This window comes from Myxine glutinosa, chromosome 1 (genome assembly GCF_964187855.1).
Source record: "Myxine glutinosa chromosome 1, kmMyxGlut1.1, whole genome shotgun sequence".
NCBI classification, from domain to species: Eukaryota; Metazoa; Chordata; class Myxini; order Myxiniformes; family Myxinidae; genus Myxine; species Myxine glutinosa.
In genome coordinates this window covers 16923817-16948362 of record NC_136261.1, presented here as the reverse complement: position 1 = coordinate 16948362, position 24546 = coordinate 16923817, and the positions used below count along the sequence as shown (strand labels likewise).

At 46.4% G+C, this 24546-nt stretch overlaps 1 protein-coding gene across 1 annotated transcript in view; it reads left to right on the top strand.

Annotated features, from left to right (window-relative positions):
* Positions 1-23559, top strand: part of LOC137421522 (uncharacterized) — a 57936-nt gene extending 34377 nt beyond the window's left edge. The window contains exons 5-7 of the mRNA XM_078785075.1: positions 16394-16438; positions 18791-18841; positions 21979-23559. Coding sequence (XP_078641201.1) covers positions 16394-16438; positions 18791-18841; positions 21979-23219 — 1337 coding nt within the window. The 3' untranslated portion in view covers positions 23220-23559. The remainder of the gene's footprint in view (positions 1-16393; positions 16439-18790; positions 18842-21978) is intronic.
* Positions 23560-24546: the final 987 nt, after the last annotated feature.

The following is a 24546-nucleotide window of genomic DNA, read 5'->3' as shown; positions in this document are numbered from 1 at the left end:
TTTGTTATAAATGTTTGTCTTTCATCAATCATCCACTTTCTAATCTCCCCCCTTGCTCCTCCCGTCCAAATCTCCCTCCTTGCCCCTCCACTCCGAAACACCCCCCTTGCCCTTCCCCTCCAAATCTCCCCCCTTGCCCCTCCCCTCCTAAACTCCCCCCTAACCCCTCCCCTTCAAAACTCGCCCCCAACCCCTTCCCTTCAAATCTCCCCCCCCCCTACCATCCCTCTCCAATTCTCCCCCTCCCCCTCCTCCTCAAAGCTGCCTCCTCCCCACTTCGTCTCCCTTCTATCTCGTACCTCCACCTCCCCCAACCTTCTACTTTCCTCTGCCCCCCCTCAAACAACCCCTCACTGTGCCTCATCCCATCACCATCAAACCTTTCATCCTCCTCATACTTCCCTTTCTTGTCACTCTTCTGTAATCTCTAACACGCGATCAACTGCGCTCCCTACCTCCCCCTCTCATCCTTCATCTGACCCTGTCCCCCCCCCCCCCTTCCCTGTCCTTCACCCGATGCTCCCCCTCTCTCCTCATTGACGGTATGGACCTCAAACATCCAAGGCCTTTGTTCAAACCTGATTGATCTCTCCATTCAGGTTGCTTTTGACAATCCAGACTTGATCTGCTTAACAGAAACTTTCCTCCTTCAAGATGTCTCTGATTCCTTAATATCTCTTCCTGGTTACTCCCTCCTCCGGTATGACAGACCTGAGCCTCGTCCTGGTGGTGTGGTTGCTGTCTTTATCAAAAACTCTCTTCCTCACTCTCCTTGCACTGCCCTCTCTCCACCCCACCCCCAGGAGTACCTCTGGCTACGGCTTCCTCTCTGCTCCCACGTTTTGTTCATGTGTTCTGTTCCGTCCTCCAAACAGTGATGACTCCATTTACATTTCGCTGTCTGACAACATGGACCAACTTCTATCAACTCATCCAAACTCTCTCTTCCTCATATGTGGCGACTTCAACTGTCATCATGCCAGCTGGCTGGGTGTGGGTTCCTCTCTCACCAGCCATGGCATCTCAACAAAGGACTTCTGTGACTCATTGGGACTGACACAATCTGTCAATTTACCGACCCAGATCTCAGTCAATGGAGTATCTTCTCTTCTAGACTTGGTTATGACAAACTTCCCTGCAAATGTCTACTGCTCTTATTCTGCTCCAATCGGTACTTCTGATCATGTGCTTGTTAAAGTGGACATCTCTCTGGCCATTCTCCGAGAGCCTCCTCAGTGCCGACGAGCCTGGCATTTCACTCAGGCTGACTGGCACGGTTTGCAAGCAGCCATCAATCATCTGGACTGGTCTCCCATCTCTACTGCCTCTGACATCAGTTCTTCCTGGGAATTCTTCAAAGCAAACTGCTCTCTCTCATGCACAGATTTATCCCATCCCGTCTTCAGTTTTCTTACCCTTCCTCCAGTCCATGGTACACTGAGTCTTGTGGTGAGGCAGTTGCCCTGAAACAACTTGCCTTTGCCTCTTGGAAGGCAAATCCAACTGAAGGCAAGCTCAGTTCCTTCCACCTAAGCTCGGAACAAGTGTGTCTACCCTCAGGAGTGCCAGGAAGCACTATCTCTCCACACTCAAGATTGAACTCTCAAACCTGCCTCCTTCCTCCAAATCCTGGTGGCATCTGGTCAAATCCGTTTCTGGTGTTTGTTCCCCGTCCATCCCCTCGCTTACCTCAAATGGCTACACATTTGACACCGCATGTGACAAAGCCGAATGCCTCAACTCTGTGTTTGCCTCAAAATCTTGTGTCCAAACCCATCTCTCTCTGTTCCCACCTTACCCAGTCGAACCCAACTGCTCCTGGACTCTGTGTCCTTCTCTCCTGACAAGGTGGAGAAGTTTTTGTCAAACCTCGACTCTGATTCTGCAACTGGACCATACAGCATCAGCCCACGGGTCCTGCTCTGCCGCTCTATCTCACTTTCTCCTTGTTCTTTTCACCCTCTCTTTTGCACAAGGTCATCTGCCAGGATCTTGGAAATCAGCAAACATTACCGCTTTACACAAAAAAGGTGCAAAAACAGATCTTTGCAACTACAGACCAATCAGCCTGCTCCCAATTATCAGCAAAATCACGGAATCCATCATTGCTTCAGATATCAAATCCTTCCTCTTCTCCAATGGCTTGATCTCCGATCATCAATTTGGATTCAGACAGGTCATTCTACTTTGGACATGTTGCTTCTGCTGTCTCAACAATGGACGGAGGTCCTCAATGCCAAACAGGAAATCAGAGCTGTCTCCCTTGACATATCACGTGCCTTCGATAGAGTCTGGCACCCAGCTCTGCTCACCAAACTCTCCTCCCATGGCATCCATGGAAATCTGCTCGCATGGCTTGCAGACTTTCTCTCTGGTCGTAGTCAACGTGTGGCCCTGAATGGATTTCTCTCATCTCCCCTCCTGTTCTGGCTTGAGTTCCCCAAGGTCGTGTTCTGGGCCCTGTGCTATTTCTGGTCTTCAACAATGATCTCTCCGACTCTCTGGAAAATCCTCTCGATCTCTTTGCTGATGACTCCACCCTCTGCCGCTCCATTCCTCTTCCCTCAGATCGGTAGTCTGCAGCCTTCTCACTCTCTGCAGACCTGGACAAAATCACAGACTGGTCAAACAAGTGGAACATGTCTTTCAATCCTGACAAATCTCACACTCTTACCATGTCTCTCCGAAAAGACCGACTGGAAAATCCTTCCATCTACTTTCTCAACAATCCTCTCCAAGAAGTTCTGTCGCTCAAGCTTTTGGGTCTCACTATCTGCCATGATCTTTCTTGGTAAAACCACATTTCTAAGCTGGCCTCCAAAGCCAGTCGCCGACTGGGCATCCTCCGTCGTGCGAAGTCCTTCCTTGGCACACCTGAGCTCCTCACCACATACAAGGCTTTCATCCGCAGCTCAATGGAATACTGTTCCCCCCTCTGGGCCGGTGCTCCTGCCTCACACCTAGCTCGGCTTCACGCTGTTGAAACCAAAGCTTTCAGAATCATTGGAATCTCCTGCGATGAAGCTAACTCCGAGGGCCTTTCACTCACTCACCGTAGGCAGGTTGGTGGTCTTTCTGTCTTCTTCCGACTCCTCTCCGGCCTTGCTCCCCCAGCTCTCTCTGTGCTCTGTCCCCGAAATATTCCTACACGTCGCACAAGATCTGCCAGCAACCCTCTTCTGGTTAAACTGCCAAAATCTAGGCTCTCTGCTCACCTTCACTCTTTCATTCACCCCTTTTCTCCTGCCTCTGGAACAAACTCCCCCACTCCCTTCAATCCCACTCTTCCCTACAGGTCTTTAAAACAGCTGTTCACCACCATCTCTTATCTTCCCCCATCCAAAACCTTGATCTTTTCTTTGGCTTTGCTCCCCCAGCACCCCCAGTTGCCTCCTTCCACCCCACCCCCTCCGGATCTGCAACAAGACATTCACGTGGTCAGGCAGTTTGCATTCTCATCTTAAAATTCATACAGGAGGGAGGCCTTACAAGTGCACAATCTGCAACAAGACATTCATGCAGTCCGGCAATTTGCAACCTCCTCTTCAAATTCATGCAGGAGAGAATTCTGACAAGTGCACATTCTGCAACAAGACATTCAAGCAGTCAGGACATTTGCATTCTCCTCTTAAAATTCATACAGGAGAGAGGCCTTACAAGTGCACAATCTGCAACAAGACATTCACGCAGTCATGCAATTTGCAATCTCATTTTAGAATTAATGCAGGTGAGAGGCTTTACAAATGCACAATCTGTAACAAGACATTCATGTGGTCAAGCAGTTTGCATTATCATGTTAGAATTCATACAGAGGAAATTTGCCAATGACTTTGAACTAAATGCTGCAGAAACCAAGAAAATGCTCAAATATACAATTCATCTCCGAGGGTCTTCACGGTTTGGTTACATGTCAATTACGAGTCTGACTGACAACTGGGCTGGGACTGGTTTGAGGCAGCGATTGCACCCACTCCGAACAGGAGCGGCAGGAAGGGTTATGTTTTTATCCTCTGTGTGGCCATACAGATGACAGTAGATCTGTGCTTGGGACTCAAGAATGTCAGATGTATTCATTTAGCAAGTTTCTGCCATCACGCTTTCTCTGTGGTAATAAACCTTTTTTCCTTAAAAACCTGTATGTGGTCGTTTGATGTTCGGGACTTTGTCATTAAGCGCGACATAATTCGCTTAAAAAACCCAGCAACATGTAGATTGGGAAACGCGCATATGGCACTGCTCAAAAATTACGTAACTATTTTTGAGGTGCACATTGACTTGATTAATGCTTACTCGGAATTTTACACGCAACCCAAACAAAGCCAATGGAATTGTGATGCAACAAAACCTGACATTGTGTTATAATCAACAGAGGCCGACAAAGGCCTAATGTGCTCAGCCCGGAAACAAGATGGTGGCCATTTTATTCCTCTCGGCTCTTTGGTGGGTGGAGTCAATCGACAGATATGGGTGTGGTCCAGCAGCTGTTCGACCAATGGATGCACATTTCAAAAATCGACCCCCAACAATAATCCCAGCAACAACAACACAAAGCTCTTGTAAACGTGTGACATGTCGCTGGTAAAAATGAAGTCAACAGTACCTGGAAGCTGAAGAGCACCGACACTATGCCAGTGATAGCTGGAGCAACACGAGTGATAAAGAAGACCCTCACTGATATTTTGAAAACTGTCCCGGGGATTATTATGACAAACAAGCTGTCTTTCGAGGCTGTCTGGGGTTCAGTGCTGATCCTCACAAGAACAAATATGAAAACAACAAAACTTCACAACTTCATCCTTGAAATGTGATCCTCTACTGAACTGGAGGTGTTCGAGTCCTGGGAGGACTCCTTTCCACTCATTGAAACACCCAAAAGGAGAATACAAGCAACAAGAAAGGCCATGCAAGTGCATGGTTTGCAAGAAGACATTTCTGCAATCGAGCAATTTACTATCTTGTGACATCATTCGTACCGTAGAGAAACCTAACAAGTCCACAATCTGTTACACGTCGTTTATGGAATCTTCTCCTTTGATGTACCACATCAGAATCCATGCAGGAGAAAAGAAAGAATGGAGGTGGATACTTTGAGGCCTGTTTGGTCTCCATTCCATCTCCTGAAACATACGCAGGTGTGGATATAGCAGCCAACAACGACAACAATTCACACATACATGTATATAAGGGCACACACACATGTATGTACACACACACACACACACACACACACACACACACACACACACACACTCCCCTGGGACCTGGTGAGACCTGCGAGGGCTCTGTTCCACCTTCCGAAACTCGCATATGCAGATAGCAACCAATGAGAAAAAAACCCTACGATTCCACAGTTTGCAAAAAAGCATTTTCATAATCGGGTGGAGACCCAAAAATAAATTCACAAAGCATTGCGTCTGGACATCGTGCTCAAACACAAAAAGGAAAAGACAGCATTGCTGATTGAGGTTTCAGACAACAACCAAAGAGAGGCCGCACAAGTGCACGCTTTGCAACAAGACATTTGTTAGATCGTTCAGATTGCAGCCTCATTGGTGAGCAGCTTCGCAAATGCAAAGTTTGCAGCAAGTAGTTGTCCCCTGTCGCACCGCGGAGCGAATGGGGGACTATGGTGCGTCCGTACGTGCGGGCGTGCGTGCGTAAGCGAAGGACCGAATTCTAATTTGATGTGTGGGTGCAACCCACGTCAAAATCCAAGATGGCCGCCACCATGTATGTTTGACGCCATGTATGTCTGAACCTTGTGAGCGGAATATCTTGAAAAATAAGCGAAGTACTAACTTCTAATCTGGGGTGTGGGTGTATCAAGGCATAAGGAAGAACGCTGTTGAAAATTGGGGCGCCACGTCAAAATCCAAGATGGCCGCCGCCATGTATGTCTGAACCTTGTGAGCAGAATATCTTGGAAAAATAAGCGAAGTACCAACTTCTAATCTGGTGTGTGGGTGTATCTAGGCAAAAGGAAGAAGGCTGTTGAAAATTGGGTCGCCACGTCAAAATCCAAGATGGCCGCCTTGCGTCTTCCACTTTGTCAACTCACATCACTTCACCGACGGGGGACCTAGGCGTAACGCTTGTTTCCATGGTGAACCAGCATGTTTACAATCTCACATGATCATGCATGGCGTAGAAATGTCGCACTATTGTACAACTTTTGGCATTTTCACATTTTAAAGATTTGAAAGCTGATATGTGAATTTATACAATAAATCAACCCAATGGAAGAAGAAAAAAATTAAGAGAGCAACAAGTGAAAGACGAGGCTAAAATAAGTGAATGGTCACCCTCAAATGGGGAACTTCCACCAATGCCACAATGAATGGACATGACACACTTGGGATGGACATCTGAGAGCAAACTTTCAAAGAGAATGAAACTTTCACGACCCACAAAATCTTGTACAACTAGAACGACACTCAGAAGAGAGCATACATCCAGAATCCGTCCCCAACTTTTTCAGATATTGTGCTGTATGTTGGATTTAGCCCGATCACTCAATAGTGAAGAATCTATTCCAGCAGCTGGATCTGGATATTCACCGAAATCGAATCATTTCGTCCTCGTCACACACCCAAACACTCCAAATTTCGTCTGAATCCGTCCATAACGTTTTGCGATATTCTTTTCACAGACAAACAGACAGGTGTGAAAACAAAACCTTTACTGGCAGAGGTAATGACACATACTGTATGTGGGATGGGTCACATATTGATCCATTTAACGTTTCTGCAGAGTCATCAACAAGGCTCATCAACTATAACTGAAGCAGTTGCATCACCGATGGTGGAGGAACGCATGTGTTATGCTTTGACCAAGGGAACCATTATGGCCACAACATTCATCACTGAATGTTTCGTTAAACATGAGGACGAAAAACTTCCCCAGAAGAGTCTCTATGATGCCATCACAAGATCAACGAGGTGGTATTCATAGAATACTTACCCTGCGCAGTCAACTTGGTGCGAGCCAACTCTTCTGTTTCTGAAGGGTTTTTTCTTTTCTTTTATCCAATATGGCTGCCAGACCATGTAAGCGATGATATCATTTATTTATATTCTCTGATATAATTTTTGTGCAGATCACACTTAATAAATTTCAAACTGATAAGGCTAAGTGCTGTTCTGTCGAATCATGACATCATCGTTAACAGCACTTATTCCCCATGCAGTTGCAACGTCTTTCTATTTTTCCAGGATGACGCCTGTACCACGTGACGTATGAGATCATAATTATTATATGTAAAAATTTATACAGGAGGAGGCACTCCTATGACCAAAATTTTGTGTCCATCGGACGAACAGTTGCAGAATTTGTTATTTTCATACTGATCGGATCAAGCATTTGATCAAGAACTGCAGCGCACTTGTCAAATTATGAAGTCATCATGAAGGCAATGATGACATCTTCATTGATATATCTTATTCCCCACTGGGAGTACTTGACAATGAAAATTGTCATCCCCCAAAATTGAAAGGAAAATCCTATTCAAATTTCAAGTCAATCGGATGAAAATTGACGATTTTAGTAATTTGAAAAGGTTGTTGATCTTTTGGCCAATGTTGACGTTTTGGCCAATGTTGACCTCAAAAATAAATAAGATTCTGTCGGACCATTAACTTTACCATTTGGTGAAGTTTCGTGAAGATCAGTTTGAAATTGGGACCTGTAGGCAAGTACAAGTGAGAGGACAGACAAACAAACACATGTGGGGGGGGGGGGGGGGGGGGGAAGAGGGGGGTAGGTATTGAAATACCTTAGTCCAGATAGAATTGTATGGATTAGCGTGCTTCGAATGTCGCAAAGAGGAAGAAGAAGAACCTTCATGTAACTAAGTGGGGAATCCATTTGGCCGCCTGTCCGGAAAGATCATGTATGTGTCTCCATGCGAGGAGAGGAGCTGTGCTAATTCGGTTGGGCTTAAGAATAATCCCCAGTGTGTAATTGCCCTTGTGATTTTTCCCTTCATTTCTTATAAAGCACACTCAGCCAGCCTTGACCTCGGCACATTACAACACCGACAAGCCCGACAGAAAGCCATCACATTTGCTGATTGGCAAGGGAACCCCGCCCCCAAATGTTCTCAATGGGCGTCAGGAAAGGCCGTGCGGCCCCACCCCAAAAGGAACGTTTGGTCATGGTGATGGACTGAAGTGGTGGGGCACGGTGATTGGTTTGAGGGTGATGTCAGCGAAAAGAGGAGAGGTTGCGTTCGTTCTCTCGTTCTCTCTCTCTCTCTCTCTCTCTCTCTCTCTCTCTCTCTCTCTCTCTCTCTCTCTCTCTCTCTCTCTTTGGCTCGTGACGGCTGCGTTTCATGCCGTGCGCACCTGGGGAGTTTGGGATGGTCAGGGCTCAGTGCAGCAGAGCGAGAAGGACAAGGGAGGGGCTCGGGCCTGTTCACTTCGTGTTGGGGGCTTGCGGTGAATGCGACTTTGCACCAAAGCGTGTTTTCCCACGCAGGGACGTGGTTCCTGTGATGGCCCCGGACGGTCAAGGACGCCGGAGCTGAGTACCAGGCAGACGCACCATGCTACATTTTGTTAGTTTCATTATTTTATCATCCCCTTGTGTTGTATATGATTCCGTGTGGTGGCGCCTCAATTAGGAATTGGTTTTACGGCACAATCTTTGTTATCCATGCATTTATTTTCATGAAAGACATGATTTGTTGCATTTTCAATTCCTTGTCTGTCTTGTACGTTTTTTTCATCCGTGGGTTCGCAGAATAAACTCCAGTCGCGTCCGTCAAACAGGTGAGGACCTCGCTGCACTCCACTACCCCCAAGTTTCGTGAAGATCAGCGTACAACTCCTGCAGGCGATTATCATACAGATTGACAAACATACAGGGGTAAAAAGATAACCTCCTCAACCTGAGGTGGTGGAGGAAACAACAAGGATGTAATACAGTTTGATACAAATTAATTTCATGATTTGTCATCCACATTCTCTTGAATTACAAGTCTTCAATCAACTCGGTCCTTTCACCCTGAAGTTGTTACCCGCAATGTCGAGAATTCCGAGTGCAGTTCACATCTGTGCAGGTAATTCGTGCCCTTTTAAATGCATGCTTGTCGTGGAGTACCTGTGCAGCATGTTACGTGCTCCTCCCCGACCCCCTGGTCACGGTGTACCTCCAAGCCCCGAGAGGAGTCACGGCAGGAAAATGTGTTATTCTGTATGTCAAAGATCAAGGGAGAAGCCACCCCAATTGTTACTCACAAACAAATATTGTATTAAGATCACACAAGAATAACAGTACAACCATAATAGTATTCAAAAGTACAATCAATATGTCCCATGATGGTACCATCAGTTTTGTAATATTTAACTCACTGTGCTCCAAGTGAGTGAAACACGAACATTCCCCAATGTCTCTTATTCCCGGCTTCGAGACAAAATTGATTCGCTCCAGCGATCGCCAGAACGAGGTCCAATCGAGACCAGAATCCCGTGGGGATGGCAAATACAGTCACACAGCCGAAGCTGCACAAAGGCGCCTGGGAAATCCAAAGGCGCCCTACAGGCGACTGAGAGATCACACCCTCAGGTATGGACGAATTAACCTTCAAAAAGCCACGTCACACACACGCCCCAGATCGATGTCTGAATGCGGTGGAGATGGTCGAAAAGAGACGAAACCGCGAGCGAAGCACAAGACCTGCGCGAGTCAAAATGGCCGACGACCCGGTCTCGTGGCGCACGGCACGGCGATGATTCTCTCCTGAATCGATCGCAAAACCTGACACGCAGGTTGACCGGTCACAGCGATGACAACTCTGTCGTAGGAATCCCTTTCCCGGAAACCCGAAAGTTCGCTCGTGACTCTGGCTCGCCAACGTTCGCTTCAGAACCCAGAGCAACTCGGCTTTCTTGTCCGACTCATTCGCTCCGCCCTCTTTTTCCCTCTTCTTCCTCTTCGTTGTCCGGTTCCCGATCCGGTTTCCTGTTTCTTTTAACATTTACTTTTTTACCTTTTGAAAACAGTTCATGGACAATAAACCTTTTGAAAACAATAATAGTACATGGAATTAGAAATACTTACAGTGGATGCAAACCACCACAACAGAAGTGACGAATCCGTAACACTTCCCTTTCTCAAGAAAGAAAGTTTGAACATAGTGAAAACTTTGTAGGCAAAACTCTCCCAACAAACAAAAGTAAACTCACACCCCAAATCATCAATTCCCGTGAGCAATGATACTCAATATTGCCCAAAAATAAAGCAACAAAACTTCAAACAACCAACAGAGATTTCCAAAGTTAGTTCACTCTGGACAAAGCATCAGCAACGACATTATCCCTGCCCTTTACATGCTCAATTTCCAAGCCGAACTCCTGCAAAGCCAAACTCCATCTCATCAACCTCTGGTTTTTATTTTTCATTTTTTTGAATGAAGGTTAAGGGGTTGTGATCAAAATCCAATGTCAAGCAAATCTAAAGCACTTTTTTAGGGAGGCCGAGCTGAGACAGGTTTCATGGTGGTTGGGTGGTGAGGCCTGTAAGTATTCAGTACATGGACGCCTTTAGGAACGTGGAGTTCACGGTTAATCCATGTAGGAATCTTGGCTCGGCTGCTCTGCAGCATTCAGTGCTTCAAACTCTTCCTAACTTTTATAATAATCACGGTTGGAGCGCTTGTCGCTGTAGTCACGTGAATAGCGGTCTCCTTCTCGGCCACTACCCTGATAATCATCCCTTCGGGAGCTGCCGTAACTCTGGGAGCCTCCATAGTAATCTTGACTGCGGCCGCCACCAAAACTACTGCTCCCACCCCGGGAGCCAGAGCCACCCCTGAAACTACCTCTACGTTTTCTTCCTCTGTAGCCCCCTCGACGCCCATGGACTGCCTTCTCTACTATTAAGGTCCGACCACCCAAATCCTTGCCATTCAAATCCTTTTCTGCATCTTTGGCATCCTTTGTGTTTTCAAACGTGACAAAGCCAAACCCTCTTGACTTTTGCGTCTCCCTGTCTTTTATCAGCCGCACTTCCAAAAGTGGTCCATATTGGCCGAAGACAGAGTCCAGAACAACTTCCCTTGTTTTGAAGTTCAGTCCACCTACAAAGAGCTTGCCAACATTGCCTCCATCCATGACTTGTGTGTGCTGACACTTAGTTTCTGGGCACTTGACAAGACGAGCCTGTGCAAAGCGTGACGTCAGTACCTTCCTCCTCTCTTCAGAGCGCTTCCTACCCATAGCACGAGTCGCGGTGCAGGATGGAAACAACAAACAACATGCATTTTAAAGGCCATTTTCCCTGCTAGAGCGGGGGTTAGCCTTGCGGTCCCCATGACAATCTTCTCCATTTTGCCCTATTTTCTGCATCTCTCCTTGTTAACCCCCTTGCCCGCATTTCTTCTTCCACCATCTTTAGCCAAGTCTTTCTCGGTCTTCCCCGTCTTCTACTTCCTTCTACATTCATTTCCATCACTCTTCTCAACCAGTCACTTTCATCCTTCCTCAACACATGACCAAACCATCTCAACCTGTTTCTCTTCACAGCATCAATCACAGGCTCTATTCCCATCATCTTTCGCAATTCATCATTTGTCTTCCTCTCTCTCAACGATACTCCGCACATCCGTCGAACCATTCGCATTTCCACCCTTTCCAACCTTCGTTGGGCCCGTTGCCCGTACAGCCCGTACAACCATACAGCCCGTTGCTGCTTTCCAACATATGTTCATTACCCATTACCTGCTTTCGCTATCTGCTTTGCAATCCTGAATACCGCTCTCTGACCCTCTTCCGAATCCAAGCGTTCTCCGAACATTTTCCTACATGCCTCCTGCGCCTTTGCTACCTCTTTCTTTGCAGCCTTCCTGGCTGCCTTATAACTTTCATGCTCTGCTGTTTCTGCGCCCGTACCCTTCGCCTTCTGCCACTCCTTGAACTTCTTCCTCTTCTCGTCAATCCTCTTTCCAACTTCATCATCCCACCACCATGTTTCTGAGTGCCTCGGTGGTCCTTTTGTCCATCCACATACCTCACCAACGGCTCCCAACAGACTAGCTTTCATTGACATCCAACCACTTTCAAGCTCAACCACATCATCCTCGACCCTACTCAGCCTCTCTTTTAATGCCTCCCTTAGTGTCACCTCTTTCAACCTCCACACCTTCATTCTCGGTTGGTACTTCACCCGCCGAGCTCTCCTCGCACCTTTCACCCTTACGTCGCAGACAACCAAGTGGTGCTGTGAAACAGCCTCCTCCCCCGGGATTACCTTTGTGTCTCGGAGGTGCCCCCTATCTCGCCTACGCACCATCAGGTAGTCAACGGTTGTCGTCGACCCACCTGACGTGTATGTAACAAGCTTATTATCCTCTTTCTGGAACTGAGTATTACAAATCAACAAATCAGCTCCATCAGCAAACTCCAAAATCCTTTCACCTTCTCCATTTCTCACACCATATCCGTAACCCCCATGAACTCCGTCAAAACCATCCATACTCCTTCCCACATGTCCATTTAGGTCTCCTCCTACCACAACAACTTCCTCATCTTTCACGTTTTCCATCAGCTTCTCTATCGCACACCAGAACTTGTCCTTCTCTTCATCGCTCCGACCAACCTGCGGAGCATATCCCGAGATGACGTTCACCAAGAGCTTTCCAATCATCATTTTCACCATCATCAACCTATCACTCACTCTAGTCACACTCACCACACTGTCTACAAACTCCTCAGAAAACAGGACACCAACACCATTCACGCCCTCCGGGCACCCTTGCCACACAAACTTGTATTTCTGTCCCTGCCTACCCTTCACCATTCTCACACCACTTCCCTTCCATCTCGCCTCTTGCACACAACATATGTCCACTCTTCTTCTGACCAATACTTCCACCACTTCTCCTGATCTCCCTGTCATTGTCCCTACATTCCATGTCCCAAACCTCAGAAACCGATCTCCACTTCGGGCTGTACCCTGCCCACATGTAGTTGTAATTGTCATGGTTCGCTTTTTGAGGCAATGTTTTTTTTATGGCCGGATGCCCTTCCTGACGCCAACCCTCTTAGTCGCCTCCTACGACACGCAGGGATACGGCGTACCTATTCTTATCCAGGGTACACACTGGGATGCGGTGCAGGATGGAAAGATACCCGGAATCTCCTGCTCTAACCGCAGCGCTATTTTCCATACTAGGCTTTTCAACAAACATTGGATCACCAGAAACTCGACTACCGGCCAAATCATTCCCGATAACAAAAGATATTCCCTCTACAGGTAGAGTGGCTTGTAAACCTACGGTGACGGGTCCTGACACCAAATCAGACTTTAAATGGATGACATGAAGTGGAGCTTTAACACAGCCACCAACCCCCTGTAAAAGAACACGAACACCAGTTGCCGTCTTCTCTGACAATGGCAAAATGCCCTCAAGTATCAAAGATTGATGTGCTCCTGTGTCCCTCAATACCCTAACAGGTCTCTGGTTATTCAAGTTTCCATCCAGTGACACAAACCCCTCTGAAATAAAAGGCTTGTAACCCTCTTGAACAAGGTCGTTCTGTGATGCCATAACTTTGACATGGGAACCTTCACAAGGCACTGTCCTCCAAGGACGATTTCTCGCATTTGCCAATGCATTCGGAGTTGTACTCGTCTGACTCCGCTCCTGATTTTTCCTTTCCAGGGCATAACATTGGGACATCAAATGTCCAGGTTTCTTGCAAAAAGCGCAAGTAGGCCCGGAGGAAAAACTCGTGGTCTGCCTCGAGCCCCCCAGAAGATAAGTCTGTCTTGGAACTGTAGTCTTCTGATCCCGGAAAGTCACGGTATCAGATTTGTCCTCATAGTCATCTCTAGGCCGCCCCCATGAATATTCGTTCTCCGCACCGGATGCACCATAACTCCCCTGGCGAACTCTGGGCGGGAAGTTAGGTGTGTGGAACCCCATCCTGTGTGTCAAGGCATAGTCATCTGCCACGGTTGCTGCCTCATACAACTCTGGTACCTTCTTTTCCTCCAGATGTACTTTAATGTCCTCGTGGACACACTGTTTGAATTCCTCCACCAAGATCAATTGTCGCAATAGTTCAAAGTCTTTCCCAATCCCCTTCGAATCACACCACCGATCAAACATGGTTTCTTTCATTCTTGCAAACTCGACATGGGTCTCACTCTCCCTCTTCCTGGCATTCCGAAATTTTTGCCGGTAAGCTTCAGGGACCAATTCATATGCTTTGAGAATGGCTTTCTTCACTTCCTCATAATCTGTACATTTGTCAATCGGTAAAGCCGAAAATATATCTTGCGCTTTACCCACCAGAACACTTTGCACTAACATAGTCCAGGACCCCACAGGCAATTTTAGCATTTCAGCCACTTTCTCAAAATGTAAAAAAAAAACTTGGCTACCTCCTTTTCATTGAAGGGTGGAACCAGCCTCACATGCCGACTAACATCCCAGGGGTTCTGACTAATTGTCGAACTAGCCGGCATGGATACGACTTCTCTCCGTTCTCCCATTAATTCCAGCTCCTTGAGTTTAACTTCCTTCTGATACTCCATGTCACGTTCCTTTAACTCCCTTTCGGCTCTCCTTTCCTCTGCTCTTTCCTTTTCTCTACTTTCTTCGAGTTCCCTTTCAGTTCTCCTTTCCTCTGCTCTTCTCTCCTCGGCTTCTCGTTCCTGTTCTACTCTTTTTTCCTCGAGTTCTCGTTCCTGTTCTACTCTTCTTTCCAAGAGTTCTCTTTCAGCTCTCCTTTCCTCTGCTCTTCTCTCCTCGGCTTTCCATTCCAACTCTTTTAACCTTTCCTGGCTCTGCAGTTGCATCTCCATTTTCCGGAGCTCCACCTTTTCTTTTTCCTCGGGTAACCAATCCAAGGCTACCTCTGTCCATGTTCCCTGTCCCACCAGAGATTCTACCACCATTGTCTGCATCTCTGCTTTCTTCATATGAGTTCGGACCTTCAAGTTACAATGTTTGGCCAAGATCAAGAGTTCTGATCTTTTTAACGCTGGGAACTGTGCCTCATTAGGGGACGCCGCAAACTTTTCTGCATCAAACACCATGGTGACTATTAATTAGCACCTGTTAACCTTCACACAAAAATTTCTACATTTTTTGAAAAATTTGGGAATGTTAGAAAAATTCCAAATTTGGGAATTCTGGGAATGTTCGGGAATTCTATCCCGGACGAATGTTATCAGGGAATTTTATCCCGGACGAGGATCCCAATTTCGAGCCCCCGAGTCAATTGGACGAGCCCCCAATTTCTGTTACGTGCTCCTCCCCGACCCCCTGGTACCTCCGAGCCCCGAGAGGAGTCACGGCAGAAAAATGTGTTATTCTGTATGTCAAAGATCAAGGGAGAAGCCACCCCAATTGTTACTCACAAACAAATATTATATTAAGATCACACAAGAATAACAGTACAACCATAATAGTAATCAAAAGTACAATCAATATGTCCTATGATGGTACAATCAGTTTTGTAATATTTAACTCGCTGTGCTCCAAGTGAGTGAAACACGAACATACCCCACTGTCTCTTATTCCCGGCTTCGAGACGAAATTGATTCGCTCCAGCAATCGCCAGAACGAGGTCCAATCGAGACCAGAATCCTGTGCGGATGGCAAATACAGTCACACAGCCGAAGCTGCACAAAGGCGCCCTCAAGGCCCCTGGGAATTCCAAAGGCGCCCGACAGGCGACTGAGAGATCACACCCTCGGGTATGGACGAATTAACCTTCAAAAAGCCACGTCACACACACACCCCAGATCGACGTCTGAATGCGGTGGAGATGGTCGAAAAGAGACGAAACCGCGAGCGAAGCACAAGACCTGCGCGAGTCAAAATGGCTGACGACCAGGTCTCGTGGCGCACGGCACGGCGATGATTCTCTCCTGAATCAATCGCAAAACCTGACACGCAGGTTGACCGGTCACAGCGATGACAACTCTGTCGTAGGAATCCCTTTCCCGGAAACCCGAAAGTTCGCTCGTGACTCTGACTCGACAACGTTCGCTTCAGAACCCGGAGCAACTCGGCTTTCTTGTCCGACTCATTCGCTCCGCCCTCTTTTTCCCTCTTCTTCCTCTTCGTTGTCCGGTTCCCGATCCGGTTTCCTGTTTCTTTTAACATTAACTTTTTTACCTTTTGAAAACAGTTCATGGACAATAAACCTTTTGAAAACAATAATAGTACATGGAATCAGAAATATTTACAGTGGATGCAAACCACCACAACGGAAGTGACGAATCCGTAACAAGCATCTATTGTTTTTGTAAAACGTGGAGAATCTCTGATTGTTGGGGGGAAAAAAGGTCACTGTTAAATGCAGGAATGTCTGTTTTTATGATTTCAGATTTTATCTGCACACAAACATTGTTATTAGTCTCTCATGTGATGTGTTTGCAGGTGTCCACATTTTAAAGGTGGAACCTGAAGCTTTGGATCAAAAAGGTGATGAGGATTTTTGAACTTTTGAACTCGTTGCCCATCGATTTATGAATCACTTTCTGGAAATTACACAGTAATGCTGAAAGTATTTAACATCACTGCGATTCAATGCTTTGCTTTTGCCATGATATTCTGCCAGGGATGGGAGTGGGTATTTTTGAAGGAGTGGTGCTGGGGGAGGTCGTGGGTGAATGGTTATTCAATAAAATTTTCACATATACAGTGCCAATAGAAAGTCCACACCCCCTTTCAAAAATTTGACCTTTTGTTGCTCATCAACAACAACAACATGCATTTTAAAGGCCATTTTCCCTGCTCGAGCGGGGGTTAGCCTTGCGGTCCCCATGACAATCTTCTCCATTTTGCCCTATTTGCTGCATCTCTCCTTGTTAACCCCCTTGCCCGCATTTCTTCTTCCACCATCTTTAGCCAAGTCTTTCTCGGTCTTCCCCGTCCTCTACTTCCTTCTACATTCATTTCCATCACTCTTCTCAACCAGTCACTTTCATCCTTCCTCAACACATGACCAAACCATCTCAACCTGTTCCTCTTCACAGCATCAATCACAGGCTCTATTCCCATCATCTTTCACAATTCATCATTTGTCTTCCTCTCTCTCAACGATACTCCACACATCCACCGAACCATTCGCATTTCCACCCTTTCCAACCTTCGTTGCTGCTCTACGTTCATTACCCATGTCTCGCTCCCATAAATCATAACACTTCTCACACATGCAGCATACACCTTTCCCTTCAGCTTCAACGACACTTGCTCATCGTCTGGCATTAAACAAATTCTACAAATTTCAGAACATTAATTAAAAATACAAAACAAGAATATCTTGGTTGAATTATCCAGGCAACGCCATGTGCAACCTCCAACCCCTTTCCCTCCCTCATCCCATCCTCTCTGCTTGCCCGCCCTCATCCCACCTTCTCCCCTTGCCCACCCTCATCCCACCCTGTCCCCTTGCCCTCCCTCATCCCACCCTCTCCCCTTGCCCTCCATCATCCTGCCCTCTCCCCTTGCCCTAGCTCATCGTATCCTCTCCCCTTTCCCTCCCCCATGCCACCCTCTCCCCTTACCCTCCCTCATCACACCCTCTCCCATTCCCCTCCCCCATGCCACCCTCTCCCCTTACCCTCCCTTATCACACCCTCTCCCATTCCCCTCCCCCATGCCATCCTCTCCCCTTACCCTCCCTCATCACACCCTCTCCCATTCCCCTCCCCCATGCCACCCTCTCCCATTCCCCTCCCCCATGCCATCCTCTCCCCTTACCCTCCCTCATCACACCCTCTCCCATTCCCCTCCCTCATCCCACCCTCTCCCCTTGCCCTCCATCATCCTGCCCTCTCCCCTTGCCCTAGCTCATCCTATCCTCTCCCCTTTCCCTCCCCCATGCCACCCTCTCCCCTTACCCTCCCTCATCACACCCTCTCCCATTCCCCTCCCCCATGCCACCCTCTCCCATTCCCCTCCCCCATGCCACCCTCTCCCCTTACCCTCCCTCATCACACCCTCTCCCATTCCCCTCCCTCATCCCACCATCTCCCCTGTCTCGTCTTCTCCCACACCCCTTCCCCCAGACTTGCACCCCACCTTTTCCATCCCCCTTCCTCCAGAACCCACCCGACCCCTTCCACTTCCCTCTTTCCACTACCTCCCACCCCACCCTCAGGACTCCCAACCCAATTCTTTACTCCCCCCCCCCCCCCTCATCCCACCCACTCCCTCTCGCCTTCCTCCCCACCCCTTGTTTTCCCCCTCCCTCCGAGCTACCAACTCCCCCCTCTCCTTACCATTCCTCACCCTTTGCCTCCTTCCACCCCACCCCATCCGGAATCTCACTCCTTCCCCTACTTCGTAATCAACCTCTCTCTGTCCCCCTCTCTCATCCCACCGACCCCTTCCCTTCCCTCCTCCCACTCCTTCCCGGTCCTGCTTCGTTCCACACGCCCCTTAATCCCCTCCTCCCACACACCCCTTCCTCCCCTTCTCCCACACGCCCCTTAATCCCATCCTCCCTCACACCCCGCCCTTTGGACTCCCACTCATTCCCCGTGACAGGTAGTGGTTTACATGTAAATAAGTTCTGATTTGTGAGACAATGACTGTTTAAAACCCGTAGTAAGGTGTATGTATCATGGTAAAAAAAAGAATGTGATCCTTTATCTATTGCCGACATTGTCCCATCGTCTGTGTGCTATTTGGGTATTTTTCATTCATAAATATATTTGCTTTTTTATGCAGTATCGTCCTTACTTTGTGACGTTATACCGATTTGATTTGTTTATGCGTATAAATATTTCCTTACATTTTAACTCGAACCAATTTGATCTATTTTTTCAGTTTCCTTTGTGAAGATTGAACGACCTGATTGGAATGTTGTGGACACTGCAGGTAATAATGAAGTTCCTTTCCTTGAATTTTTATCCTTGTTGAGGTTCAGACTTGCACATTTAAAATATAAGAAGTTCAAGTTCCCCTGCACTTGATCGAGTTTTGGTAACTTGCGAGTCATTAAACCTTCAAGCCAAGAATTGATCCTGGATTGGTTACGCTTTGTTGCTTAATGCTGGATTATCCACTCAGCAGCCATGGACATAAAACCCATACCATTGACGGAAATGCAACAAGCTTTCATGCACTCACCACCAAGCTTGCATGCACTCACCAACAAGCTTTCATGCACTCAACACCAAGCTTTCATGCACTCACCAACAAGCTTTCATGCACTCACCACCAAGCTTTCATGTACTCACAACTCAGCTTACATGCACTCACCACCAAGCTTTCATGCACTCACCACCAAGCTTTCATGTACTCACCACCAAGCTTTCATGTACTCACAACTAAGCCTACATGCACTCACCACCAAGCTCACATGCACTCACCACCAAGCTTGCATGCACTCACCACCAAGCTTTCATGCACTCACCACCAAGCTTTCATGTACTCACAACTAAGCTTACATGCACTCACCACCAAGCTTTCATGCACTCACCACCAAGCTTTCATGTACTCACAACTAAGCTTACATGCACTCACCACCAAGCTTGCATGCACTCACCAACAAGCTTTCATGTACTCGCAACGAAGCTTTCATGCACTCACCACCAAGCTTTCATGAACGCATCACCATGCTCTCATGCACTCACCACCAAGCTTTCATGCACTCACCACCAAGCTTTCATGCACTCACCACCAAGCTTTCATGCACTCACCACCAAGCTTCCATGCACTCACCACCAAGCTTCCATGCACTCACCACCAAGCTTCCATGCACTCACCACCAAGCTTCCATGCACTCACCACCAAGCTTTCATGCACTCAACACCACGCTTCCATGCACTCACCACCAAGCTTTCATGCACTCACCACCAAGCTTTCATGCAGTCACCACCAAGCTTTCATGCGCTCTCCACCAAGCTTTCATGTGCTTACCCCCAAGCTTTCATGCGCTCACCACCAAGCTTTCATGCACTCACCACCAAGCTTTAATGCACTCACCACCAAGCTTTAATGCACTCACCACCAAGCTTTCATGCACTCACCACCAAGCTTTCATGTGCTCACCACCAAGCTTATATGCACTTGTTGTAAATGTGGCCTGATTTCAGTTCGAACGTTTCTACCCATCTACTGTTGTACTTCCTGCACAAATCATTTCCGTACTTTTTGTCGTCCTGGGAGGATGACTATTGGATAGTTGTAATCGTGATGACGAATGTGTTTTGACATACTCATTGAAATGCGATGCATCCCCCACAACTTGGAGTGTTCCGTGTCAACTTTTGTCTTAAACCGGTCATTTGACTTTCAGACAAACCGAGTGTGTGCGATCTCAGTCAACATTGCATGCTTTGTTGGTGTAGAGGAGACCAGAGTGAGGGGTGGAGAGGAAAGCAAAGGAGAGCAGAGTGAGGGTTGGAGACGTGAAGTTAGGTATTTTAGTTATTTTGGATCTTTGGTGGTCTTTATGGTCTTAAGGGTCTTGGTGGGGGTGGGGGGGGGACTTAAAGGTCTTGGGGGACTTCAAAGTTCGAAGGGGACTCAGCAGTCTAAAGGGTCGACATGAATATTCCAACAGCAAGTAATTAATTGATGCATGTAATTAATAGCCAGGATGCAACCAATATTCAAACTACGTAATTAATAGATGCATTGTTACACAGCTTCATGGCTTCACGGACCGTGTTTTTTGGTGTTGTATGTATTTGAAGATGAGGAAATAGAAAAAAATAATCGACATTTTTACAAAACAATTAAAAAATGCAAACCTTAAATGTCTGCAGTCAATAAGTCTTCAACACCATGGCGATGCCACTCCAAATTGAGCTCAGGTGCATCCAATTTCCTTTGATCATCCTCGAGATGTCTCGACAACTTGATTGGACATGATTAAGAAACAAACACACCTATATAAGGTCCCACGGTTTACAGTGCACTTCGGTGCTGAAACTCTACCATGAAGGAACTGTCCGTAGAATTCCGAGATAATTGTGAGGAGGCACAGATCTGGGGTAGGGTATAAAACAATTTCTAATGTTGGAAGTTCCCAAGAGCACAGTGAGCTCCACCATTAGGAAATGGAAATAAAATGGAACTACCCAGACTCTTCCGAGTGCTGGCCGTCTGAGCAAACTGAGCAACCAGGCAAGAAGGACCTTGGTCAGAGAGGTGACAGAGAACCAAATTACCACTCTGACAGAACTGCAGAACTCCTTGACTGAGATGGGAGAACCTGATGGAGGGACAGGTCTCAACAGCACTTCACAAATCTTGGCTTTGTGGGAGAGTGGCCAGGCAGAAGACACACATGAGAAAAAGGCACATGACAACATGCCTGGTGCAAAAAAGGCACGTGAAAGACTCAAAGCATGAGGCAAAATATTCTGTGATCTGATGAGATGAAAAAAATTATTTTTGTTCATATGGGCAAGAATGCATACATTCGTTAATTCTCATCCGATTGATTTGATTAAATTTGAACACAATTTGCATATTGCATCATTGAATTGCTTCACCAATAAGATGCTGGGAAATCCAGTTGTTTTGAGGTAAAAAGGTCAAATGTAAAGGCCCCAAAATCGTCGATATCCATGTGATTCACTTGAAGTTTGGAGAGGGTTTGCATATTGGGTCACTGAAACCTTTTGGTTTTGACGTCTAGGGGGTAAGGTCGCATAAAATGGTCAAATATTTAAATTTAGCTGTTTTTGTCATATTTAGCACACGCAAGAGGAAGTCTCAATACAAAGCTGACGCGGACGGTCTTTGCATAATCAGATGCTTTCTAGTTTCTTTTTAGAATGGTGTGTTTTTCTTTCATTGCAACAAACTTCCATGTTTATCTAATTAATCAGATTGTTCAAGAAATTTGGACATTTGATAAATTGGACATTTGAGATGGACTTTAACTGTCCACATTGTAATTACAAGGAATAAAGATAATTTGTGTTAAAACTTTGAATCATCCTTTATTAACGAATTCAAATTTATATCTGATTTGTTTCTGCCCCTCAACCCCTCCTCAGGCAGTCAAACTGAGCATACTCAGAATAAATCTGACAGAAGTGTTCCAGGCTGCGTTCCTGATGTCCAAGTCAGACCTCGCTCGGAAAAGCAAGAACAGGAACCATGCAACAAGAAACCTAAACATAACTTTAAAAGAACTGATTATGTTGATAAGTTGAGGAAGCATCGAGAAAAATCTATTGTTGCTAAGAAGTCATCCCATTCATCAAAGTTTTTACAAGGAGAGCTGAAAGGATACATGGTGGGAAAACCACACCAGTGCAAATTTTGCAACAAATCATTTTCAAAATCAAGTCTTTTCAAAAACCACATGCTTAATCACAGGGGAGAAAAGACGCACAAGTGTACAGTTTGCAACAAGACATTCACGCGGAGACACCATTTGCAATCTCATCTTAGAATTCATACTGGAGAGAGGCCTTACATGTGCACAATCTGTAACAAGACTTTCACGCGGAGAGACAATTTGCAATCTCATCATAGAATTCATACTGGAGAGAGGCCTTTCAAGTGCACAATCTGCAACAAGACATTCACGCAGTCAGGCAGTTTGCATTCTCATCTTAAAATTCATACTGCAGAGAAGCCTTACAAGTGCACAATCTGCAACAAGACATTCACGCTGTCAGGCAATTTGCAATCTCATCTTCGAATTCATACAGGACAGAGGCCTTTCAAGTGCACAATCTGCAACAAGACATTCACGCAGTCAGGACATTTGCATTCTCATCTTAAAATTCATACAGGAGAGAGGCCTTACAAGTGCACAGTCTGTAACAAGACATTCACGCTGTCAGGCAGTTTGCAATCTCATCTTCGAATTCATACAGGAGAGAGGCCGCACAAGTGCACAATCTGTAACAAGTCATTCATGCTGTCAGGACAATTGCACTCTCATCTTAAAATTCATACAGGAGAGAGTCCTCACAAGTGCATAATCTGTAACAAGACGTTCACACTGTCAGGCAGTTTGCATTCTCATCTCAAAATTCATACTGGAGAGAGGCCTTACAAGTGCACAATCTGTAACAAGACATTCACACGGAGACACAATTTGCAATCTCATCTTAAAATTCATGCAGGAGAGAGGCCTTACAAGTGCACAATCTGTAACAAGACATTCACGCTGTCAGGTACTTTGAAATCTCATCTTAGAATTCATACAGGAGAGAGGCCTTACAAGTGCACAATCTGTAACAAGACATTCAGGTGGAGAGACAGTTTGCATTCTCATCTTTGAACTCACACAGAAGAAATTTGCCAATGACTTTGAACTAAATGCTGCAGAAACCAAGAAAATGCTCAAATACCATCATACAATTTATCTCCGAGTGTCTTTACGGTTTGGTTACATGTCAATTACGAGTCTGACTGACAGCTGGGCTGGGTCTGGTTTGAGGCAGCTAGTACACCCACTCCAAACAGGAGCGACAGGCAGGGTTATGTTTTTATCCTCTGTGCGGCCATACAGATGGCAGTAGATCTGTGCTTGGGACTCAAGAATGTCCGAGATGTATTCAGTGAGCAAGTTTCTGCTGTCCCGCTATATCTGTGGCAATAAACCTTTTGTCCTGAAAAAACCTGTACGTGGTTGTTCGATGTTCGAGACTTTGTCATTAAGCGCGACAGAATTGGCTTTAAAAACCCAGGAACATGCAGATTGGGAAACACGCATGTGGCGCTGCTCAAAAATTACGTAACTATTTTTGAAGTGCGCATGGACTTGATTAATGCTTACTAGGAATTTTTACACACAACCCAAACAAAGCCAATGGAAATCTGATGCAACAAAGCCTGACATTGTGTTATAATCAACAGAGGCCCACAAAGGCCAAATGTGCTCGGCCCGGAAACACGATTGTGGCCATTTTATTCCTTTGGCACGATGGTGGGTGGAGTCAATCGACAGATATGTGTATAGTCCGGCAGCTGTCCGACCAATGGGTGCACATTTCAAAAATCGACCCCCAGCTCTTGTGATCGATCCCAGCAACAACACCGCAAAGCTCTTGTGAATGTGTGACATGTCTGGTAAAAATGAAGTCAAAAGTACCTGGAAGCTGAAGAGCACCAACATTATGCCAGTGATAGCTGGAGCAACACGAGTGATGAAGAAGACCCTCACTGATATTTTGAAAACTGTCCCGCGGATTATTATGACAAACAAGCTGTCATTCGAGGCTGTCTGGGGTTCAGTGCTGATCCTGACAAGACCTCATATAAAAACAACAAAACTTCATAACTTGATCCTTGAAATGTGATTCTTTACTGAACTGGAGGTGTTCGAGTCCTGGGAGGACTCCTTTCCACCGACTGAAACCCCCAAATGGAGAAGACAACCAACGAGAAAGGCCAAACAAGTGCATGGTTTGCAACAACACATTCTGCAATCAAGCAATTTACGATCTTGTGACAACATTCGTACCGTAGAGAGGCCTAACAAGTGCACAATCTGTTACACGTCGTTTTTGGAATCTTCTTTGACATACCACATCAGAATCCATACGGGAGAAAAGAAAGAATGGAGGTGGATACTTTGAGGCCTGTTTGGTCTCCATTCCATCTCC